This window comes from Protomyctophum bolini, assembly GCF_963924005.1.
Source record: "Protomyctophum bolini genome assembly, chromosome: 6".
Classification (NCBI taxonomy): domain Eukaryota; kingdom Metazoa; phylum Chordata; class Actinopteri; order Myctophiformes; family Myctophidae; genus Protomyctophum; species Protomyctophum bolini.
This window is the reverse complement of record NC_137867.1, coordinates 23,937,566-23,953,561: the sequence shown is the minus strand read 5'-3', so window position 1 is coordinate 23,953,561 and position 15,996 is coordinate 23,937,566. Positions and strand designations below refer to the sequence as shown.

General features: G+C 43.3%; 1 protein-coding gene across 1 annotated transcript in view; it reads right to left on the bottom strand.

Moving 5' to 3' along the window:
• Positions 1 to 15,083, bottom strand: part of ebf2 (EBF transcription factor 2) — a 34,578-nt gene extending 19,495 nt beyond the window's left edge. The window contains exons 1-6 of the mRNA XM_080764992.1: positions 14,563 to 15,083; positions 12,318 to 12,474; positions 9,954 to 10,011; positions 6,565 to 6,620; positions 6,368 to 6,441; positions 4,432 to 4,500 (exon numbers count right to left, since the gene is read on the bottom strand). Coding sequence (XP_080621118.1) covers positions 4,432 to 4,500; positions 6,368 to 6,441; positions 6,565 to 6,620; positions 9,954 to 10,011; positions 12,318 to 12,474; positions 14,563 to 14,693 — 545 coding nt within the window. The 5' untranslated portion in view covers positions 14,694 to 15,083. The remainder of the gene's footprint in view (positions 1 to 4,431; positions 4,501 to 6,367; positions 6,442 to 6,564; positions 6,621 to 9,953; positions 10,012 to 12,317; positions 12,475 to 14,562) is intronic.
• Between the last annotated feature and the right edge of the window lie 913 nt (positions 15,084 to 15,996).

Below are 15,996 nucleotides of genomic sequence, written 5' to 3'. Positions count from 1 at the left end.
AGACTTGACCATTTAGAATGTGTGTGTGTGTGTGTGTGTGTGTGTGTGTGTGTGTGTGTGTGTGTGTGTGTGTGTGTGTGTGTGGGGGGGGGGGGGTAGCCATATTGATGACATTGGAAAATTCTCATTGATTATTCCTCTTTTCTCTGAGCACCGGCTTGTTAAGAAAGACCCCTCTTAGAAACACGATCAATTAGTGAGATAGTGCTTGCCATTGATCTGTACCCCCCCTTCCTTCCCTGTAAGGTTCCTGCAGCCTCACCACGGATCCCTCCCACCTCTCCTTATGACCAACTATTGATCTCAGCTTTCTAGCCAAATATAAAAGCACTGAGAACTGGCTCCAACGCACCACATCTGCCCTTCCTACAAAAACTAATACTAATACTGACATCTGCCTGTCTCCATTGTAAAGTCACTTGTAAATACAGAGGCCAGCTTAGGCCAGGACTCATATAGTTTCTTATAGGTCGGAGGTCAGCGTGGTAATAATACCACCATTAACAGACCTATCAGTGTGGATATTGAGGAAAACTCTTCAGGATAGACTAGAGCTCGTCTTTCCAGTACTAAGACAGAGTATCAGAAATAACAAAATCACACCCGTGTGAAGTGAGGGGCGCTCTTATCATCGACACATATGACATAAATTCTCCATTCATTGTCAATGGCATTTAATGTTTATGTTAGGACAAAGATCTACACTATAGCTGATTATAGGAGGGGCTAGCACCCGTCAAATAATCACACTTGTGTGAAGTGAGGGGCGCCCTTATCATCATACATCACATTCCGTGCTCAGCCATCATCACAAAAGTCATTCCGGCCAATAACTTTTGGCATCTTCACTTTTCTGCCCTCACTTTTATCTTCAATATGTACTTTGCTCAGCCAATCAAAACATCGCTATGGGGTGATCAGCCAAGTCAATGTTTGTGTTCACACAAACCCGGAAAGCTGGGCCTAGGAGGGGCTAGCACCCCTCAAAAATATCAGCATCACTTTAAAAATCACACCTGTGTTAAGTGAGGGGCGCTCTTATCATTGTACACCATCATTTCATTGTCAATGTGTAGAACAGAACTTGCCAATTTGCTCGTCTACATACGACGTAAATTCTCCATTCATTGTGAATGGGAATTTAATGTTTAAAATTGACACTATAGTTGAATATAGGAGAGGCTTGCGCCCCTCAAATATTACACTTGTGTGAAGTGAGGGGAGCCCACAGTATTTATATCAGCCACATGACGTGTCATGTCATACTTTAGTGCCCTAAATAAACATTAAAGTCCATAGACTGACTTGGCTGGCAAACGATTTATGTCATAAGTGCTCTAAACAAACATTGTAATATCCTCAAAGTCCATAGACAGCATTGGAGGGGCTAGTGCCCCTCAAAAAGGTTACCCGATTTGCCAGGCAGTCACATATGTTATTAATAGAACAGGTACAAGTCCTGACCTATATTGTAAGTGTTCATTTTGTGCCATTTGCACACTCTTTGGAGTTAAATTAACACCAAGGACTTTTACTGTATATCTAACAAAACTGCCATAATGTATTGGAATACTCTTCCACGAGCAGGAAACACTTGTAAGGATAGCTAGTGAGGATTTATGATGACAAGCACAACAGAGCAAATAAATCAATGAATCAATCTATCGCTCAATCAACCAACCAATCAGTGAGCTAGCCAGTCCATCCATCAAAGATAAGTGATGTCCTCCAAAGAAGGAAGTCCGACCAAAAAAAAGAAGGAAAAAAAAAAGAGCAACTGCAAAACAAGACAAGGACCCTGGAGCCAATGGGATGTTAGGCAGGGTGAACCCAACCCACAGCAACACATGGGCAACTTAAAAAGTCATCTCTCTGTCAACGATCGCCCTTGCTTCCCTTCAACCCCCCCACCCCTTCCCAACGGATCAGCTGTGATCTCCTCTCTCCCCTTTCACTCAAATCAGGATTAGGGAGAAGGGGGGAGCGTAGCAGAAGGAGAAGGAGGGGTGGGGGGGGGAGTATAGGGGGGGTGAAAACCGAAACAATATGGAAAGGAGATTAGAAAAGAGGGGGTTTGGGCCGTTTGGGGAATTGCAAACTCCCATGTGCTTGGGTAGGTGTCCTAATGACACTGCCTAATTATTGCAAAATTAGACAGGCTAAGAGAGAGGGAGGGAGGAGAGGGGAGGGAGGGCATTGGAGGAGAGGTTGGCAACATGAAGGAGAGGGGATAGAGAGGAGGAAGAAGGAAATAGGGGGTAAGAAAAGTAATGCTTAATTTATGTCATCGTACAGTGGTGTCGTGCACCGGAAATAGCAGATCCACAATCTCTAAAGGTTGACACGTTGAGGTCTTGTAAATAGCCAATCCCTTTTGGCATGCGACACATAGTACAATGAAGTATAAATCACGCTTACAGGAGTAACCTGTATAGGTGAACTAAAAATACAGCTTAGGGAAGAGAATAAGAGAGAAAATTAAGAGAGGGAGGAAGAAAAGGAATAGAAAGTGATGTCTGGGAAGTAGGAGCGGGTGGGCCCCAATGCACTGCATGTTAATTGGAGAACAGGTGTTGGGGCTGGGAGCAGGAGGCTGATTACTGCAGCCACAGAAACAGACTGTCTCCTCCAGACATGCACGCACGCACGCACGCATGCACGCACACGCACACACACACACACACACACACACACACACACACACACACACACACACACACACACACACACATGAATAATTTAGGATCCAAGTACTGACTGGGGGAAAAGGTCAGTTCAGGGGTCACAGAGACACATAGACAATCTCACATATACTATACATAAATAAACATAGGTGGAACCCCCACATACACAGGCATGAAACATGCATGAAAGTATACAGAAATTCAAAGATGTTCAATCCTTGCAACATTTTTGCTCCAGGAAATACACTGTGTATACATGCATGGAAACAACAAGTAAAATGCACATTGGTGGCACGAAAGGACACAGCGCAACAAAATTCCTCTCGGCTTATCACAAATTAGCTGGCTGCTAAAAGGCTCGCTCCCTAAGGGAGGACTCCATGGGCCCTGGCAGGAGGGAGAAGCCTCCACTGGGGAGGGATATGCCCAGCGTGATTAGTGAGTACAGTAGGTCAATGATTCCATTTAAATCAATCCTTCCAGCCACAACATCAGCCTGCATCAGCCAGTCACACAAGGATAAATAGATCTCCCCCTGTCCTGTCCTCAGTAGCCCGGTGCACCAGTACTCATGAAGTTATGTCAAGGATGTTATAGAAGTAGACGCAGGGTGATGGTCGGTGGGGATGGGGGGATTTGATGGACATTGGGAAAGTAATGTGCTAAATGAGAAAAGCAGCTGTTCCAAAGGCATTCTGGGAAAATCCAAAAGACAACAGTCCCGATTTTTCCGTCATATGAAAACTATCTTCGGCAGAGATCCTCTGAGACACACTGTCAACAGCCAGCCAGCTTGAACCGAACAGAACGAGAACGGAAGAGAGAGAGAAAGAGAAATAGAGGGAGGGAGAGACAAAAAGAGAGAACGAGAATCATAGAGACAGAAATACTGAAAAGAGAATGGATTCCATTTGAAAACGAGAGTTTTCTGGACAGACAACTGGAACAAGGGAAGGTGGAGGGGGGGGAGAGAGGTGAAGCAGGAAAGAGGAAACGAGGAAGAGTGAGGGAAAAGTAAAAAGTGATGAAGGTTGAACAGATGACATCATAGAAAAAGTATTTTACACAAGGTCTGTGTGAACATTCATCACGCGGTTAATGCCGGACAGACCACTGTGAGATCTCCAAATCCCAGGGACGTGGAGGCCCTCACACACGCCGATTACGGCCACGGTCACCCTCTCTAAAAGCCTGATAACTGACTGTCAGGAGGAACATTTACTACACATGTGAGCCCTCACACAGTATGCCAGACCCTCCACATGCTCCTATACTCTCAGAATATCTATGTTTTTTGTTTTTTTTAAGATGGTCGATAAGTGACCGAAATTGAAAGATGGCAAACAGAGAGAGATGGCAGAGATAACAGTGTAACGGTGTAACTGAAACCAGACTTGTACTGAATTGTAGCACTGATGCATTGATACTCTGTTGTAGGAATGTTGACTGATGAGGACCCTATGCATTAATGTTTACGTGAAACAGACATAGGCACAAACAGAGATGCATGAGCACGCACGCACGCACGCACGCACGCACACACACACAAACCATAATCTCTCTCTCTCTCTGTGCTCTCTCACTCACTCACTCACTCACTCACTCACTCACTCACCCCTTCTCTCACCCTTATAGTATGTTTACCGAAATAAGGAAATGTGTGGAAGCCCATGTATGCAGGCTGTGTGTTGTTTTTATGAAGGTGTTTATAGGTGAGTGGGTACAGGCATTCTATTTTTGTGCTTACCTGTCAATGATGACCGGGTCAGAGGGCGTCTCATTGCGGTTTCCACAACTTTTCTTCTCACAACAGCGGCTATGATTGTGCAATTAAACAGAGAGAGAAAACAAGACAAGTCAGTGAATTAACCAAAATAGAGAAACACCAATCATTTGTCTAGCCCATGTCATGCACACACGCGAGCGCACGCACACACACACACACACACACACACACACACACACACACACACACACACACACACACACACACACACACACACACACACACACACACACACACACACACACACACACACACACACACACACACACACACACACACACACACACACACACACACACACACACACACTCACACGCACACACACACAGGCCCAGACTGCTTTTCTGCCGTCGGCGGAGATCCAGGAGCCACACAAAGGAGGCAGGAGAGGGAGGGGAGGAATAGACAAAAGAATAAAAGAAAGAGGGAGAAAAGGTACAACAACACACCCTACAAACAGTGAGAGACCATTCACAAGTGAAAAGCCAGCCAGGCAATCTGTCACATTGATTTCAGAATCAAACTCAACCCCCACTCTGCCCCACTGCCTACACGCGTGCGCTCTCTCACACACGCTCACACACACGCTCACACACACACAGACACACACACACGCTCACACACACGCACACACACACACACACACACACACACACACACACACACACACCGTCTCTCAACATCCTACAATTCGTCAGCAGTCCTGTCCGAGGATCCTGCTGGCCAACCAGCCGCCCCCCCCACCCCCTCCCAAGTCCCCTGCATAACAAAAGTGCCCCCACCCCTAACCATCTGCCACCCCTACACCTCGCCTCACCCCTCTCGTGTCCCAGCTTGGCCCTGCCCTGCCCCCCTACGCCCCCCTGTCAGACGGCCTCACTCCCCAGCTGTGACGCTTGCCCTCTGCCTTCTCGGCTCTGTTATTAGCCAGCTGTGAGTCACATTCGGGCATCTGCTGGCCACACAATGGCAAAGCCTACTCGGTCTTAGCCCCTCTTCCCAGGCACCAGCCCCTTGTCCTTTCCCCTGCTGGCGTCAAAAAGCTTGGGTCACTGCCCCACTTCCAGTCCACTCTCTCTGTCCACGCTTTTAGCCACTTTCAACCTGGTGTCTCTACTTTTGGGCATGTCTATAGGTGAGCAAGTATAATATATACGTATATATTTTTATATATATATATATATATATATATATATAAGTATATACGTGTATGTATATACAGTGGCATATTTGGAAACATGACGAGTAAGCCAAATTATGGACTCAGTTAACAAGCTATTTCTTTCTTAAAAACGCACGAATAAAAGGCTGTATAAAGATTGGAGTTGTACCACTGCTTTTATCACAAACAAAATCTCGAGAAAGCTCCTCCACACTGTTAAGCATGGACTGCTGGGGGTGCTTGTAGGGGAGAGGAAGTGCAGTGCTCCCCTAATGTGTGTCTGATACTGACAGTCACAGGAGGTCTGACACCAAAGCTCCAGGCCTGAGTGGAGCTCCAGGAAGAAACAGGAGCTGGCCAGGGACATGTTGTGTTACAGCAGAAAGCAGCAGGGCTCTACCACTGTAGCAACCACGATGATAGGCAGGCGAGACGTACAGTCCAAACCCACTTTGTTGTTTAGAACAGTAGGACTCGGAGCATTGCCCAAAAACCACATGTCAGACTCATTGAGAAAAGCCAGAGTGATGGAGAGTAATGGATACTTGGATTGTGTGTGTGTGTGTGGGGGAGAGAGAGAGAGAGAGAGAGAGAGAGAGAGTGTGTGTGTGTGTGTGTGTGTGTGTGTGTGTGTGTGTGTGTGTGTGTGTGTGTGTGTGTGTGTGTGTGTGTGTGTGTGTGTGTGTGTGTGCGCGCGCATGCATGCTTGTGTGCATGTGTGTAAAGGTGACTCACCTGCACATGACCTCATGTGTGAGCAGAACTCTGCACATTTCTGGATTCTTGTTCTGTCCCTCATACGCTATGGGCTGAGAAAGGAGGAGAAATTAGAAATGGGAGTGATTCAATTTCATGTACAATCAATCAAATTCTGGTTAAGAACATATACATGTAGTTCAGATGCCCTCATGAAGACTAACATAGGAACTAACCTGTTTAGTGACAGAGTCAATAAGTCGTGCATAAAGATCCTGTTCTGTGCGAACCCCTGCACAAAGACATAGGAATAAAATCATATGGTTAGTGCCAGGTTGTCATGATCAAAAGGTCCAACTTCAATTATACATGGAAAATATGTTAGTAAGCTGAACAAAACATAATATTATCAAAACATAATACTTAATAACTGCCTCTAAAGCTTACCAGAAATGGAATAAACATTATAGAAAGACCAAACTATCTATAATGAGCCCGATCTCACTCAAACGAGCTGAAATATCAAGGATTGGCAATTCCGTACATACACGCCTAGAAAACAGAAAAATCCATACAATATTGCACTACTACAGATTTGACTGCTACGGAGGCGTGGCTTTCACTAGTATTGTATGTACGGAATTGCCAATCCGTGCCGTTTCACCGTGTTTGGGTGAGTTCGGGTTTGACATTATTTACGATTGGGTTACTACCGAACTACACAACGTTCGACACAGCACGTTCTCGTGGCTCAAGTTCGGTAGAGACGACGCCCCTCCGTCACAGTTTATATGGAGGATTTCAGTGTAATATGTACGGATTTGGGGGTTTTCTAGGCGTGTATGTACGGAAATGCCAATCCATGCTATTTCTCGGTGTTTGGGTGAGACCGGATTGCTATAATAAGACTACAATGAGACATGACCAGCAATGAATTATTGTGCATCTATCTATTTATAATTTGTTTCTTTCATATAGGCTACAATAAAGCACAATAATAAGAATAACAATCACAATAACAATCACAGTAAAGTCCCAAAAAAAAGATGGGAAAAGGAAGCAGGATGATTTCTCACAAAAGCACTGGACCCTGTCAACCCAAACACTAGGGGATAAAACTGGTATGCAGTTCAGATTTTGTTTTTTAGTGTTTCTGGGGGAATATAAAGTCATTTGATGTCTGAATGATTATTATTAGTCATGCTCTGGCTCAAAGCCAAAATGTAGAATCTACAGTAATTCTCATAAAACTGTCAAACTGTCCTTTCACTGTGGCGGTCTTCCTGTGCTTAAAGGTGATATAGGCAAGTTTTCAGTGTTTGTACACAGAATTGATCGAGTGTTTCCAAACAAATTAAAATCTAGCTCCACCCCCCTCCCCCCGTCATTCTATTGGCTGAGCCAGGTCACTTCAGGCTATGGGGTTGTTGTTGCTGCTGGGAGGGACGCTATGGATATTGCGCTCGTATGGCTAAATATGACATTAAAAAATTATGAATTTCTATCGATATCATAGTTACAACAATGACATTGAGTTGACATGTTTTTTTAAGGGTAACTGTAGCGTAATCACAATATCACAAGACTGACACGACGAGTCCCGCAAATGAGGAAGTAGGAAGTAGTGGAGCAGACTCACTGGCTCTCAATTCAATTATCTTTCATTTGTAATCGTGCATATAAAACATATTGCCCCTCAAATGCCCCAGCCACTACAGCATCGTTCATGTGAACTACTTTGTCCACGGTTATTCATCGCTATGATGATCAGCGACGGCTTGTCACCGTTGGCGAGCACGGGTTGAATGCAAGCTTCAAGCCGGCCGGACCACCAAACCATGCGCTATACATAGCGATTCTCATAATTTCAACAGGCTTACATATTACATCATAAACATACTATTTCACATGAACAATGGTGAAACTAAGATATGGGGATAATATTATACTTGCAAATTGCAAGTATAATATTATCCCCATATCTTAGTTTCACCAATGCGATTTCATTGCAAGTTGCAATGAAATCGCATTGCGTTTTCATTATAATACTGCTGGGTCAAACACACAGTCACAGCCTCGCGCTGCAATTGGCTAAGACTCCGCGTCACCCCCCACACAGACCCTCCTCCCAACACGACGCTTCCGTCCCGCGACATAAACAACAGTGGATATAAACAGATACAAACACATAGAGGGAGACAAAGGGAGAGTGTATGTCTACAGGGCAGCAGCTCAGCATCAAAATATAGGGGAAGATAGAGGGAATAAGGCCACAAATATAGATAGATAAATATGTTGATTTTTGGCTGAAAACTTGCCTATATCACCTTTAACTCCACAGACCCTGCAGGGGACTACAGTTAGACCCCAGCAATGTCACTTGTTCAGCACATAATCTGAAGGGAAATATTCGGTAGTGACACCTGTACTATGAAATGAGTCAAACTCAGAGGCTTTATTTCTCCTGTGTTTAACAATTTCCTCATCCTGGGCTGAAATTCACACATGCAGAGAGGCATATTATGAATCGCTTCCTAAAGTACAAGATGCTTTTATTAGTACTTTTTATGGTGTAGAAAGCAGTGTTTTTTTTTATGTGTTCCTCTCATCAAAGTCTCGATCAAGATGCCTTTGATATGGCTTGAGGGAAAGGGGGTGAGATGAGCGGGTACAGAAGAAATGCTGTGCTGTTCACACGTATGTACATTTGTGTGTGTGTGTGTGTGTGTGTGTGTGTGTGTGTGTGTGTGTGTGTGTGTGTGTGCGTGTGTGCGTGTGGGCGTGTGGGTGTGTGTGTGTGTGTGTGTGTGTGTGTGTGTGTGTGTGTGTGTGTGTGTGTGCGTGTGTGCGTGTGCGTTCATTCTTTCGTGCATGTGTGAGTGCCTGCATGCGTGTTGAGGGGGTTTGAGGGGGTTGCTGTGGAACACGGCTTTTATCTTCTCTCCCATGGGTGCCACAGCGATGGCAGAGTAGGGGCAGCAGTGGCTCATGGGAACCAAACCTCTCTCTGTATTTCCTATGTGATGTTGAAACACCACGGGGGGCACAAAATGTACCTAATTTCCCTACATAATATGTGCCCGGAAGTGGCTTCTTTCATATAGTGCAGATTCAATGATCAAATGATGAGTGAATGATACACTATAATTTACAAGCATCCTAGAGCGGTGTAAAGAGCTAGGGTACCTGTCCCTGCGAGGTGAAAGGAGAGAGTGGTGCAGGGCCGCAGGCACATAAGTAAGAATGTTTTCCAATTGCCAGTGATACAAACATTAAACTCTAGAAAGTGCACAGATGCACTCTATAATTCAACTTTTTTTCCCTTTTTTTTTATGCATTAAGCCACAGGCCACCATTATTTTTTATTTGATCTCCGAGACCATAATTTACACTGTCAAATCTTCAGTATTTATTTAACTCAGAGAGTGTACAAATGTATACAAATTTGTATACTCTCTGTGCAGACCTGTAATGGTCCATTTTGTTCCTAACTGTCAATCATTTGAGGACCCCAGAGGAGGTTACATATTGTGTGGTCCCCACACAATAAGATCCATTGGTATACAATCAACAAGTACGGTCTCCTCAAAGGCCTTTGATGGTTTGGTTGTGTGTCGTTTCTTACCATTGCTGTAGAGGAGCTGTAACTTGTAGTGAGTGCCGTTGTTGGTCTTTTCGCCCGTCTGCTCCTTGTACGTGAAGAACAAAGACAAGAGAGATGCGGAGCATGCAGTTAAGCACTTTTGGGGTCACAGTCACATACTGCTGGGTCTCCCAAGCACAGTTAAGCATGGTCAGAGTCCCATAATCCTTCGGCTTGCCCTCCCCTTGGAGCAGCGTAGAGAACAGAGGGCCGTAGGCTAGGTTCAAAGCCCATATGGGAACTAACATAGTGTTCATGAGCCACGTGCTTAACCTTGAATTGGTTGCTCTTTTTAGAGGTTTAACTATTGTGTGTATTATGAAATCCTAAAGCTCTGTGATCAAATACGGTAGTCTTCTCTGCAGCCAAGACGTTTTAAACTATATGCATGTGTGAATGTTTGCGTGCACGTGCTCACCCGCACCTATCTGTGTGTGTACGTTGAATGTTTTTTCGCAAGTGGAAAGTACTGTACTGTGAGAGTGAGCAGCAGTCGACCTTGACGGAGAAACTTCCTTTCCTCCATCGCTCCTTCCCCCAGGCTCTCCACTACCTCTCTCTCTCTCTCTCTCTCTCTCTCTCTCTCTCATCCCCCCTTTATTTCTCTTTCTCTACCTCTACTGGTCTTTCTCTAAGTGGTCTCAGAGGAATGCTCTCTGGTCCAATAACCCAGGAGGCCAGCATCATAGAGAAGAGAAAGAGAAAGAGGGAGAACAGAAAGCGTAAGGATGAAGCGGTGGGGGGTGTAAAAAAACTAAGAGATAAGCAGACAGTTGCGAGACCAAAGTAAGCACAGTAAGAAAGACGAGCATAAGCAAGAAAGTAGAGGAGATATCAAAACGAAATATCTAGAGAGATGCTATTAAGAGTTTAATGTCAAGAGAGACGGAAAGGCAGGCCGGGAAGAGACTGAAAGTGTGTTTTGTATTAGAAACAAAGAGTGTATATTATTTAACTCCGAAAGTGTAAGAATTGATGCATAAATAGAGGACACTTACTTTCCCCTCACTCCTACTCTACCTCAGCATAACAACAAAACAAAAACAGATGCCAGGGTAACCATGCAGAAAATGAACTCTGCTACATCCGTCATATACTCTACACTGGCCTGTGGCACAAGCGGTTGGGGGTGAGACTGGGGGGACGACGACACACACACTTAGCTGTGGTATTAACGCTGTTGCCCACCCTCTGCCCCCCTGCATCCATCCCCTCTCCTCTTCTGACAATCACAGTAAAACAAAACACAGTTTGAACTTCAGTTGAGGGGCTCTGCCCTCTTGTTTCTCTCCGAGGGAAGAGCTGTTGCCAGTTTAGGATTTTCACGCCCCCCCCCCCCCCCCCCCCCCCCCCCCCCCCCAGCCCAGCACATTCTGACCACAAGGCAAAAATATCCATCAACACTCGACACAAGGCTCCCACCCTGAGCAGCCCTGTCTCTCCCTCTCTCTCTCTCTCTGATTCTCAGGATTCCAATGTACACCTTTCCGTATTTTGGCCTGCATACTGTCCGACTGGAGGAATTCAGTTGGCTCCCCCTCTTAGCAATATTTGCAGCAGTGGGGGTTGGGAGGGTGGGGTGGGGGGGCATGAAAGGAAGCGACTTTGATGATTAGTTCACTGTATAACTTAAAAAGAGCAAGCATAATTTGCATTAAAAAATAGAAAGAAAAAAAGTAGTGATGTAGTGATGTCCTCCTAATGAGGCAAGCTGCTAATTAGTCATTAAATATTCCTTTTCAATCCCACATGATCAGCTTATTGAGGGTGCAGCTTGTGTAAACATGTAGCCATCAGCTAAAGTTCTGCACCTGGTTGTAGGATGCATTCTTCTGCACCGTCAAACTTTTAAAATGGGCCCTTGTAGGTCCATTTTTACTCTCGTCAGAGTTAAATTAACAATCAGGATTTAAGTTTACGGCTGTCTATTCACAGGATTCCGGAAAAAGAGGACTCTTTCACATTGTCATAATCAAAGCCTTTAGAATGTTCACTTGTAGCATACATGGTATCGACCTTACAGTATAACGTCAACTCTATAAACCTGGGTCATTTTTACACTTTCAGTGTTAAGTGAAAACTCCGGATGTGAAAAAAACAGGACACGTACTGTACACACTTACAGTATATGTGTCTGTAGAAATGTGCACATGCCATTGAAAAGTGCGACTCCCAGTCCCTATATTCCTTCAAAACCACCATAAAAGAGCACCTATTTGCATTTTGCAACTACCTAAAGACTGTACCTCCGTACTTTTTTCAAACTGTTAATCGCTCGCACACACACACACACACACACACACACACACACACACACACACACACACACACACACACACAACACACCTTGTCATGTTCAACAAAGTCCACAAAGGAGGTCCTCTCTATTTCTACAGGCTGGCCATGTCTGTCATAGAGCGCAAGAACGAAGTGGAAGAAGTTGGACTTCCGCAGGTTGGAGGGTGGCTGCTTCTCGAAGTGAGCTCTGGACAGGGCTACTCCACTGAGGACACACAAAAGGAACAGACAATCAACAATCAAGCATTTTAAGGAGGAGTGCATGCAGGTGTTCCATTTAATTCTGAGTGTACAAACGGATAAATCAACACTGAGGATTTTGTCATGTGCACATTTAAATGCAATCCATTTCTAATACAAACACACACTTGTCATAATTATATTTTATGCACTTGTTTCCCAAGAACATTTTCTGACTTAATTTCCCTATATGCTCAATTGGTGAACTTCTAATTAACTGAATGTTTTCCAGAATATCTCAAAATAAAGATGAAGCCCCAATAGGCTTTTTGAAATAAAAAATAAAAGAAATAACTCTAAATAAATACATAGTTAAGTTAAGTTAATTCATTACATACACAATATATGTTTGCTTTCCTGACCCTTTGATGAAAAAATGATTGTAGCCTGGTGGGGATTTGTCTCTTTACAGTAATACAGTAGTAGTAGGCCTAGTCTACCGGCTATGAAATGCTCAGTTCATACAATTAATGTTAACAGTTATTCTGGGAACAGCCTATAGTTGTTAATAGTAGCCTATATGTCTGTAGACAGTACATCATACAATATATTATATTATATGGTTGGTGTTAGTATAGTAGAATTAATGAACGGGCATTTCTAAGTTTGATGGACTATAGGGCCTCCAACATGTGACTGTTATAAGAAAGGTTGACTCAATTGGTAATATAATAGTTATGAAAAAACATGATAATTCATAAAATATCAAACGATTTGTAAAAAACAAAAAGCAATAAATATTTACATGATTTAGACTATGATAGTCATTGAGCAACAGAAAAGCTTTTTTTTCGTAGACTTGCATAGCAGTCAGAGGCATACAACCTAAAAAAACTTTTACTAAAGTAAAATAAGTAATCTAAAAACGAATTAGGTTAATTACAACAAAAGACTTTCAGATCCTGGAGACATGAATTCGGATGTTTAGTTCTCAAGTAACTACAAATAAATTAATGAGCAGTAGGCTACTCTCTATATGGAAACTTAAAGCTTATATGCTTTTATCTATCTTGTCTAATCATGTCTGGATATTTGTTTTCAAGGCAATTAAACATGTTCAGATTTTACCTGCATATAATAATTAAATGCCATGATAATCCAACAATAAACCCAGAGACTATTTATTTAACCCTTTTCCCCTACAAAATGAAATAAAAATCGTTTTGAATCCCATTTAATACTTTAAACGAAAGACTATTCTAAACTAATATAGCCCAATAAATAACTGCTTTGAGTTAACTGTCATTTACTCCAAGCTGGCTGTCATTAACTCCATTAACAAAGCGAAATTCCTTGTAGAAGTAAAACAATAATAATTATTTTATATATATATATATATATATATATAATAATTATTATATTTTTTTCCGCTATGCAGTCATTAATTAATTAGCCACTGAAAGTGGCAACGATTTTAAGGTAGGTTACTCTCGTTCAAAATGTAATTTAATTAGTCTATGCATATCTAATTTGTAGTCTAATTCCATCCTGGTAAAACATGCTATACTGCGTTTTTATGCTTGCGCTCTAGTCAGTAGTAGGTAGGTCGGTTAAATTAGTTTTTATGTATTTGTCTTTACATTTTGACAGCCTACACGACTTTTTACTAACAGACTTTCACTGGCACGATTATGTAAACAAATGATATGCCTGTGTGTGTGTGTGTGTGTGTGTGTGTGTGTGTGTGTGTGTGTGTGTGTGTGTGTGTGTGTGTGTGTGTGTGTGTGTGTTTTTAGGCTATAGGCTACCCTATCCTGTCATTCTTGTAGCCTGTCACTTTTGAAGTTTCAAAAGTTTAGGATGAAAGGTTTTAAATAAGACTATAGGCTATTTTTTTATTTATTTTTTGCAACAAGTTGCCGCATCACTTGCCAGTGTATTTGTATTATATGCAAGGACAATTAGACCTATTGTGTTGTTGCTTATTCATTTGGGACAAACACGGACGCAAGATGTTAAAACCTGATTGCGTAACGAAGGTCTAACGGAAAATTGGCCAATATCCGAACGAATGCCATCAATTAGCAGAGGTGTTTTACGTGTTCCACTTTACCTTTGCGCTGCTACATTGGCATCCACCACTCCGACGTTACGCACCCACGACCGAACCGGATCCATGTCCTCGAGTGTTCTCTCTTTTAATCCACTAACTTCTCGTATCAGATGCTCCTGGATCCCGAACATTTAAACCCTAGATTAAACCAATGGGTGCACTTTGTTAAGCTTCACAAGTTGGACTGGGGAGCTGTAAAGCGGAGTCCCTTCGGTGCGCTGCAAGAGCGCGTGCAGGAAAGATGATTTCAGAGGTGACCTATAATTAAAGATACCAAATAACCAGCGTTTTAGATATAGTTTATCTCTGCAATCTCTGGAATCCTTTGACTGTTTTTCAAGCCTTTTCAAGGCTGGAATGGTGGTGATAATAGGTATATTCCTCCGCTGACTGAAATCATTGTCCAAGCGCAATATCCAGCTCAGTTTGAGCCCAGAGGATCACCTGTTCCTGTTCGGCGGACACAACTCTGCGGCACGTTGTTAGCGAGTCTATCACGTAATATCCCCAAACTGTTGAACATGTACAGCCCAAAATCAAAACCGGACCAAACACGCAAGTTGAATCTAAGGGCCAGTGAGCTTGTAATGAAGCACTGAGTGTCTTGAAGCATGAATGAGACCCTCCGCCGGGATAGTGTATGGAGGAGGGGCCACGATGCCTATGAGGGACCGCTTGTTGAAATGGATGCTCTCATTGGTGTAAAGTGCATCCGTTGTTTGGACAATAGCCAGATTTAGAGTCCAACCAGCTAATAACTTTCGTATAGCTCCTCAAACTTTTTTCACATCAAGGATGTGAGGGCAGCTTATATAGGGCACTTAACTCAAAAGTCACAACTAAATATTTCGTATGTGGGTAAGCCCAATACATTAATTTATAGCAACACGTACAAACATATTTAGCATAACGATGGTGCTGCTGCGCAATCACCGTGCGTAATCGCATTTTGTAATGGGATTTTATACGTCAGTGCTGACACATTTAAGATAACATTGCCTGCGTGTATTACACCCGCATGTGCACGCAACAATTAGCTTAAAGTCAGTAATTGGAATTAAAGATAACCTATTGTAGCTGACAAAATGCCAAATTTGTGCATGGAAAAGTCTTAGCAGGACAACTTTAAGTTGCACTGAGACGTTCTTTTTTGTGGAAATTCATGTATTTTGGTTCATCATCATCCTACTCTTTGAAGTGCATGCGTTCTCGGCAGCTTGGCCGTCTGCTCTTCATGAACAATGCGCGTGCAGTGATTGAACGCAGTGATTCCACTGAGGAGGCATCCAATCAGTGTCACGCTGCTACAATGGACGTCTGCTGCATCCATCCATCAATCTCCACCGGCACTATACACAGTACCAACATCTGATTGGCTCTCATGCCTCGGCCTGACAGGGTCAAAAATTATATCAACAAACCAGACTGTCGTTA